The sequence below is a fragment of the Heteronotia binoei genome, chromosome 1 (assembly GCF_032191835.1).
Source record: "Heteronotia binoei isolate CCM8104 ecotype False Entrance Well chromosome 1, APGP_CSIRO_Hbin_v1, whole genome shotgun sequence".
In the NCBI taxonomy this organism is placed as follows: Eukaryota; Metazoa; Chordata; class Lepidosauria; order Squamata; family Gekkonidae; genus Heteronotia; species Heteronotia binoei.
In genome coordinates, this window is record NC_083223.1 from 272,603,355 (window position 1) to 272,612,762 (window position 9,408).

Genomic DNA, 9,408 nt, shown 5'->3' on the forward strand with positions numbered 1-9,408 from the left:
CTAAAATTGTTGTATTTTCTAAATCTTGGAAACCAACTAAATGGTCAATAGGCGGCAAAGAGAGAGAACAAGTAAAATACTACAAATACCTAGGAATTCATTTCCAATATAACACACTTTGGACTAATCACCGTAACTCTATAATTAAGTCAGTCAATGTTAACATTGCAGCTATCCAGCGCTTCTTTTACAGCAGAGGCAATCAGTTTATCCCAGCTGTGTTAAAAACCTTTAAGGCTAAAGTGATACCGCAGCTTTTATATGGGGTCCCAGTGTGGATCACAGCCTTGGATAACAACATTAAAGGTGTCCAATCAAAACTCCTATGGAAAATCCTGGGATTCCCAAAGTGCATACCATATGCAGTTTTATGTTTAGAAACGGGGACGAATCTTGTGGAAACACAACCATGGCTAATGTCACTTAAATATTGGTTACGGCTACATTTCCACTCTGATTCGGAGAGCCTTTTATATCAACTGCTCTCAGAATCTAATATGTCAAATTGGCTAGTATTTATTGAGAGGAAAATTAAGTCTATGGGCATTGATTTAGATTCACTTCTTATGCTATCCCTAAAAGATGCATTCTTAAAACTTAAGCTCAAAATCTTAGATATTGAAATGCAAATGTTATATAGCCTGGCCAACAAGTCTTGCTCCCCGCTGAATTTCGAACTTCCTCTCTCAGTAGGGAAATTAGCATCATATTTCTCCTCTCTGCAAGCTCCACAGCAATGGCGTGCGTTCTCATTAACAAGATGTAATGCATTAGCATCTGCTATCATTTGGTAGATTTAACAGGATTGAGTACTCTAATAGACATTGTCTTTGTAATCCCAAGTGTATTGAAACTATTTCCCATGTATTATTGAACTGTCCCCTTTATGATGATATTCGTCGTATATATCTGAAAGATATTTTAGCAGATATGTTGGGCTGTGCTGATTCAGGCAAAGTCCACAAACTTTTAAATGACAATTGCTCTGAGGTAACTTTAATGGTTACTAGATTTCTTCAACAGGCCATGGGATTCCGACAGAGAATGGTTTTGGAATGACCATATTTTATTTGTTTTAACTATTTAATTTTGCTAAATTTGAAATCATATATATTTTACTTATTTTATGTATATTAGCTTCCCTACGTACTCTGTTATCTAGGATTTTACATTATTTATATTGCTATTTTTACTGTTAAATCTGTTCTATGCCAATAAAGGCTTGATCTTGCTCTTGCTATAGCGTCTAGTGCCTATCCTCAAAATACGCCCCAAGTTTCAAAAAAGATTGAACCAGGGGGTCCAATTCTATGAGCCCCCCAAAAAGGTTCCCCTATCCTTCATTATTTCCTATGGAAGGAAGGCATTGAAAAGGTGTGCTGTCCCTTTAAATGTGATAGCCAGAACTCCCTTTAGAGTTCAATGATGCTTGTCACAGCCTTGATCTTGGCTCCACCCCAATGTCTCCTGGCTCCACCCCCCAAAGTCCCCAGATATTTCTTGAAGTGGACTTGACAACCCTAACCCCTGCTCACAGCCATCATTAATACCCACTGATAATGAATCCTACGATCTAATTCTTGGTCGAGCGAAGATGCATTGGTTGAGGAGGTGGCTTGAGTGAACCGAACGAGCGTGAAAACGAAACTGAGAAGGAACCAAAGACGTTAGGAAAGGAAATGATTTCAGCATTTTATTGTCAGAAGTGCTACATCTCAATAGTACAGGACAGGACCCCAAACACCAAAGAGAGGATAAGTCCAGCCCATAAGACAGACGTGCCTCCCCAAACGATAAGAAAGTTGAAGGGAAGGGAAGAATGAAGATGGTTCCGTTTTATGATGGAGGCAGGCACAAGGCTTGAGGCATCTATGAAAGGCATCCAGGAAGTCGGCCAGCAGACTCACAAGGTCAGCAACCAGGAGGCTGAGTTTTACTTCGGGAGGTTCTTTATCATTGCTTGCATGGCTGGCAACAAGGGGTACTTGGGCAACAGCTGGGGGCGCAAGAAGGTGCGGGACAGCAGTTAGCGGGGGCACACTTGTTACAGCAACAGGGGGCACAGCATGGGAGCTCACCGGGCATGCAGGAACACACCTGGATACCCCCACGCTGGGCACAGCAGCAGGGACAGCAACCACACTTGCTACAGGGCTTCTGGTTACAGCAGCAGGGGTTACAGCCACACTTGCTGCAACAGTTCTTTGGCTTACAGCAGCAAGGGTCACAGCCGCACTGGCTGCAACAGGTTTTTTTCTTACAGCAGCAAGGGTTACAGCCGCACTTGCTGCAACAGCAGGACTTCTGGTTACAGCAGCAGGGGTTACAGCCGCACTTGCTGCAACAGCCGGACTTCTGGTTACAGCAGCAGGGGTTACAGCCGCACTTGCTGCAACAGCTCTTCTGTTCGCAGCAGCAGGGGGAACACCCACACTTCTTGCAACTGCACTGCTGGGTACAGCAGGGGTTACAGCTGTTCTGGTTGCAGCAACATGGGTTACATCCACATTTGCTGCAACAGCAGGACTTTTGGTTACAGCAGCATGGATTACACCCGCATTTGCTACAGCAGGATTTTTGCTGACAGCAGCAGGGGTTGCAGCCACACTTGCTGCAGCAGCAGGACTTCTGGTTACAGCAGCATGGATTACACCCGCATTTGCTACAGCAGGATTTTTGCTGACAGCAGCAGGGGTTACAGCCGCACTTGCTGCAACAGCTGGACTTCTGGTTACAGCAGCATGGATTACACCCGCATTTGCTACAGCAGGATTTTTGCTGACAGCAGCAGGGGTTACAGCCACACTTGCTGCAACACTTCTTCTGTTTGCAGCAACAGGAAGAACAGCCACATTTCTTGCAACTGCATTGCTGGGTACAGCAGGGGTTACAGCTGTTCTGGTTGCAGCAACATGGATTACATCCACATTTACTGCAACAGGACTTTTGGTTACAGCAACAAGGGTTACATCCACACTTGCTGCAACAGCAAGACTTCTGGTTACAGCAACAGGGGTCACAGCCACACTTGCTGCAACAGCAGGACTTCTGGTTACAGCAACAGGGGTTACAGCCACACTTGCTGCAACAGCAGGACTTCTGGTTACAGCAGCAGGGGTTACAGCCGCACTTGCTGCAGCAGCAGGACTTCTGGTTACAGCAGCAGGGGTTACAGCCGCACTTGCTGCAACAGCAGGACTTTTGGTTACAGCAGCATGGATTACAGCCACATTTGCTGCAGCAGCTCTTCTGTTTGCAGCAGCAGGGGGAACAACCACACTTCTTGCAGCTGCGTTGTTGGCTACAGCAGGGGTTACAGCTGTTCTGGTTGCAGCAACATGGGTTACATCCACATTTGCTGCAACAGCAGGACTTCTGGTTACAGCAGCAGGGGTTACAGCCACACTTGCTGCAACAGCCGCACTTCTGGTTACAGCAGCAGGGGTTGCAGCCACACTTGCTGCAGCAGCAGGACTTCTGGTTACAGCAGCATGGATTACACCCGCATTTGCTACAGCAGGATTTTTGCTGACAGCAGCAGGGGTTACAGCCGCACTTGCTGCAACAGCAGGACTTCTGGTTACAGCAGCATGGATTACACCCGCATTTGCTACAGCAGGATTTTTGCTGACAGCAGCAGGGGTTGCAGCCACACTTGCTGCAGCAGCAGGACTTCTGGTTACAGCAGCATGGATTACACCCGCATTTGCTACAGCAGGATTTTTGCTGACAGCAGCAGGGGTTACAGCCACACTTGCTGCAACACTTCTTCTGTTTGCAGCAGCAGGAAGAACAGCCACATTTCTTGCAACTGCATTGCTGGGTACAGCAGGGGTTACAGCTGTTCTGGTTGCAGCAACATGGATTACATCCACATTTACTGCAACAGGACTTTTGGTTACAGCAACAGGGGTTACATCCACACTTGCTGCAACAGCAGGACTTCTGGTTACAGCAGCAGGGGTTACAGCCGCACTTGCTGCAACAACAGGACTTCTGGTTACAGCAGCAGGGGTTACATCCACACTTGCTGCAGCAGCAGGACTTCTGGTTACAGCAGCAGGGGTTACAACCACACTTGCTGCAACAGCAGGACTTTTGGTTACAGCAGCACGGATTACAGCCACATTTGCTGCAGCAGCTCTTCTGTTTGCAGCAGCAGGGGGAACAACCACACTTCTTGCAACTGCGTTGTTGGCTACAGCAGGGGTTACAGCTGTTCTGGTTGCAGCAACATGGGTTACATCCACATTTGCTGCAACAGCAGGACTTTTGGTTACAGCAGCAGGGGTTACAGCCGCACTTGCTGCAACAGCCGCACTTCTGGTTACAGCAGCAGGGGTTACAGCCGCACTTGCTGCAACAGCAGGACTTCTGGTTACAGCAGCAGGGGTTACAGCCGCACTTGCTGCAGCAGCAGGACTTCTGGTTACAGCAGCATGGATTACAGCCACATTTGCTACAGCAGGATTTTTGCTGACAGCAGCAGGGGTTACAGCCGCACTTGCTGCAACAGCAGGACTTCTGGTTACAGCAGCAGGGGTTGCAGCCACACTTGCTGCAGCAGCAGGACTTCTGGTTACAGCAGCATGGATTACACCCGCATTTGCTACAGCAGGATTTTTGCTGACAGCAGCAGGGGTTACAGCCGCACTTGCTGCAACAGCAGGACTTCTGGTTACAGCAGCAGGGGTTGCAGCCACACTTGCTGCAGCAGCAGGACTTCTGGTTACAGCAGCAGGGGTTGCAGCCACACTTGCTGCAGCAGCAGGACTTCTGGTTACAGCAGCAGGGGTTGCAGCCACACTTGCTGCAGCAGCAGGACTTCTGGTTACAGCAGCAGGGGTTACAGCCGCACTTGCTGCAACAGCAGGACTTCTGGTTACAGCAGCAGGGGTTGCAGCCACACTTGCTGCAGCAGCAGGACTTCTGGTTACAGCAGCATGGATTACACCCGCATTTGCTACAGCAGGATTTTTGCTGACAGCAGCAGGGGTTGCAGCCACACTTGCTGCAGCAGCAGGACTTCTGGTTACAGCAGCAGGGGTTACAGCCGCACTTGCTGCAACAGCAGGACTTCTGGTTACAGCAGCAGGGGTTACAGCCGCATTTGCTGCAGCAGCAGGACTTCTGGTTACAGCAGCAGGGGTTACAGCCGCACTTGCTGCAGCAGCAGGACTTCTGGTCACAACAGCAGGGATTACAGCCACATTTACTGCAACAACTCTTCTGGTCACAGCAACAGGGACAGCAGCCACACTTGCCACAGCAGCCCTTCTTGAAGCAACAGGGAGCACAGTTGCGCTGTTTGCACTGCATACAACCGCACTGGCAGCAGCAAGGTTTCTTGCAGCCCATTTGTAATGACGTGTATGAAGCTGAAAGAAATAAAAAATCCCAGTTTGGGTAGATAAACCGATGTCAATACATTCGCGTTCTCTTGGCGAGCAGCTTCTGTTGTTAGTTTAGCAAATATTCAGAAAGGCATTGTCAATATTTCAAATGGAGATTTAGCAAAGCCCTTTGTTTTAAGATTAAGATTTCCAGAAGGGAATTTTAAGTAGGATATTCATTTTAGTCTCATGGGGTTCATTTTGATAAGTATGTACCACCACCCCGTTATACAACTATTGACAGAGAATCTTCTGGAACTTGTCTTGCGAGTTTTCCCACAAAGCCATATCCACTGAGTCTCTCTCTTTCTCTCTCTCTTAATGGTTGTAGAGGTCCTTGCAATACCAATAGTCTCTTTCCTTCTTTGGCAGTAAAGAAAATCAGGTTTCGACTTACCTTGTCAAGTGGTTGACGGACAGTCAACGGGAAGAGTGTAGAGCTGAGGAGGGTAAGATGCTTTTATATAGCTTCCCTTCCCCTAGGAAATGAGGCACAACCAAGGCACGGCAGTGTTCTCATTGCTGACCTACAAGCACATGTCTATGCGCTGCAGCGGCTTCCAATCCTGTGTCTTCTTGAGGGTTTGTTCACATTTTCCATTATGGGTGAATTTTTTTTTTCTCAGGGTGTATAATTAGAGCCAACTGAAGTTCACAGGTCTGTAATTCTTACGCATCACACCATAGGACACTTAAAAAGCTTGTTTTATGAATAATGATTTGGAGGGGTAATGCCATGACCGCTTGGGAAGATTCATGTGGCTGGAGGCCGTCACGATGGTTACTCAAAACCCCATGATTACTCCTCATTTGGTTGATCCATCTCAATGTTGTTCTTAATTTTTTTGAAAGTCGTTTGGTTTGCCATACTAATTGCTGTTAGCAACCACAGATGTATGTTTGATATTAAGGTAGACAAACTTGAAATTGACCTATTTGAGGCTTTCTTTACATTTTCTCCCATCTTGGGGACAACTACACATTCCTCCGGCAAGGGGGACCACGTGCTCCCTTATGATCTGTTCATGACGGTGGATGAAGAGCAGAAAGCAGGGGTTTAAATGATTCTGAGCTGCTTAAGCCCCTGCTTTCTGCTCTTCACACACACAAAAACCCTCTTTGGTTTAAATGGCTTGGAGCCATTTAAACCCCTGCTTTCTGCTCATTGCCCAAAGCTCCAATGCATTTAACCCTTTGCTTTTTGTTCATTATTGAAAGCGGCAGAGAACAGAAAGTGTGAGTGGGGGGAGGAATGGCTCTGAGCAATTTCAGCCCCTGTTCTCTGCTCTCTGCCAAAAGCTCTGAACCATTTAACCCTCTGCTTTCTGCTCCCTGCTCAGAGCATTAGTGAGCAGAAAGCAGGGGTTTAAATGGCTCAGGGCTGTTTCAGCAGGGAGCAGAAAGCAAGGGGGGCAGTGCTAGAGTTTTTGTCGCCTTAGGCAAGCTACCTATTAGTGCCCCCCAAAAAATATAAAAACAGAGAATTGTAAGAGAAATGAAGAAACTTGAAACTATTTACATTTTTAATTTGCAGGGTTTTTTTAAATTTTAAATTCTATTTTTTTTAAAATATGAAATTAAGAACTAAAAATTGTGAGAATGATACTTGATCTTTTTAGCTGGAGGTGCCAGGGCCAAAAACCTTCACATGACCATTTCTACTTGATCCTTTTAGCTGGAGGTGCCAGGGTCAAGACCTTCACATGGCCATTTCTACTTGATCCTTTTAGCTGGAGGTGCCAGGGCCAAAGACCTTCACATGGCCATTTCTACTTGATCCTTGTAGCTGGAGGTGCCAGGGCCAAGACCTTCACACGGTCATTTCTACTTGATCCTTGTAGCTGGAGGTGCCAGGGCCAGGACCGTCACATGGCCATTTCTACTTCATCCTTTTAGCTGGAGGTGCCAGGGCCAAAGACCTTCAATGACCATTTCTACTTGATCTTTCTAGCTGGAGATGCCAGGGCCAAAGACATTCACATGGCCATTTCTACTTCATCCTTTTAGGTGGAGGTGCCAGGGACAAGACCTTCACATGACCATTTCTACTTTTAGGTGGAGGTGCCAGGGCCAAGACCTTCACATGGCCATTTCTACTTGAGCCTTTTAGCTGGAGTTGCCAGGGACAAGACCTTCTCATGACCATTTCTACTTCATCCTTTTAGCTGGAGGTGCAAGGGCCAAGACCTTCATATGAGCATTTCAACTTTTAGCTGGTGGTGTAAGGGACAAGACCTTCACAGGACCATTTCTACTTGATCCTTTTAGCTGGAGGTGCCAGGGCCAAAGACCTTCAATGACCATTTCTATTTGATCCTTTTAGCTGGAGGTGCCAGGGACAAGACCTTGTGTATGCCAGAAAGATGCTCTACCACTGAGCTACGGCTCCCACCCCATGGCTCTGTTGAAGTAGAGTAGGAAGGATGAGCGGCAGCATACAGGAGCCAATTTTTAGAAGCTGTCATTGGCTCTTCTTCAGGGTTTACAATTGGTTAATTTATCCCTGCTGGGCTCTGAGGAGTGCATTGCGCAGGGAACAATCCACTTTTGCGTTTCCCGGGTCCGTAACAGACCTGGGGAACACGAAACCAGCCGGGCAGCATCTGTGCTCCATGGAGCCTGCTTTCCATTGGGTGTGCGTGGGGAGAGGGGGTGTCTGACAGTGCCCTTAGGCCAGGTGACATCCTAGGTGGCTGCCTACTTGGCCTACCCATGCACCGACTATGGTGTGTGTGTGTGTTAAGGGGCTCATGAACCAATACAAACTGGTTTGGTTAATGAATGGCTGTATGGGTTCAGCCACAGGCCACAAAGCAAACTGACTAGCCCAAATGCAGTTGGTGTCCATCCCTATCCATTGCTCGCCTGTGCTTGGAACAGTAATGGGAGGAATGTAAGCGACGACAACCCACTATCATAATATGTGTGCGTTTGCAATAAAAAAGGCCAACACCATGCTAGGAATTATTAGGAAGGGAATTGAAAACAAATCAGCCAGTATCATAATGCCCCTGTATAAATCGATGGTGCGGTCTCATTTGGAGTACTGTGTGCAGTTCTGGTCGCTGCCCCTCAAAAAGGATATTATAGCATTGGAGAAAGTCTAGAAAAGGGCAACTAGAATGATTAAAGGGCTGGAACACTTTCCCTATGAAGAAAGGTTGAAACGCTTGGGACTCTTTAGCTTGGAGAAACGTCAACTGCGGGGTGACATGATAGAGGTTTACAAGAAATTGCTGAGCAGTCGGGTTAGAACGGATAAAAGGAGGATAAAAGGAGGTACTTCTTCACCCAAAGGATGATTAACATGTGGAATTCACTGCCACAGGAGGTGGTGGCGGCCACAAGCATAGCCACCTTCAGGAGGGGTTTAGATAAAAATATGGAGCAGAGGTCCATCTAAGGTCAACCTGGAAGTGATGGTGGTAGTTCTAAGAACTGAAGAAACGATGGTTTTACCATCGAGTTCCCGGTGATTCCTAGAGCTACCACCATCATTTACTGGGTATGCTCAGAAATGACAGTATTATGTTTCTGACATGAATCATAGAGTTGGAAGGGACCTCCAGGGTCATCGAGTCCAACCCACTATATCTCTGCCTCCAAACCTCCTGCTGGTTGCCAAGCTCAGCCAGGCATCCCTCTTTTGACATTGTGTTTAGTTTTGGGCACCACATTTTAAGAAGGATATCGACAAGCTGGAATGGGTCCAGTGTCCGTGTCTGTGTGTGTATCTCCAGGGATTGAACCTGGGATCTTCTGCACCCCCCTCCAGAGCCAAGATAGATTCGCTGAAGATGTTTTTTAGCTACTGAATTTTATCGATCTGAGCTATAGCACCATAATGTTAATTAATATAAGCTGATTTAAATGATGATTTTATCTAATTGTAATTACTGTGTATTATGGTTTGTAGAATCTTTCGGGATCAAGTGCTGTGTTCTACTGGAGAAAGTTTTCCTTCCAGACGTTTCGTTCTCAGCTGCGGAGAACATCCTCAGTGGCGTTGCAGCCG

General features: G+C 47.0%; 1 protein-coding gene across 1 annotated transcript; it reads left to right on the plus strand.

Moving 5' to 3' along the window:
• Positions 1 to 2,066: 2,066 nt before the first annotated feature.
• Positions 2,067 to 5,282, plus strand: LOC132583785 (sericin 1-like). The gene has a single exon (XM_060255488.1). It carries the CDS (start codon positions 2,067 to 2,069, stop codon positions 5,280 to 5,282), a length of 3,216 nt encoding a protein of 1,071 aa, XP_060111471.1.
• The last annotated feature ends 4,126 nt before the right edge of the window (positions 5,283 to 9,408 follow it).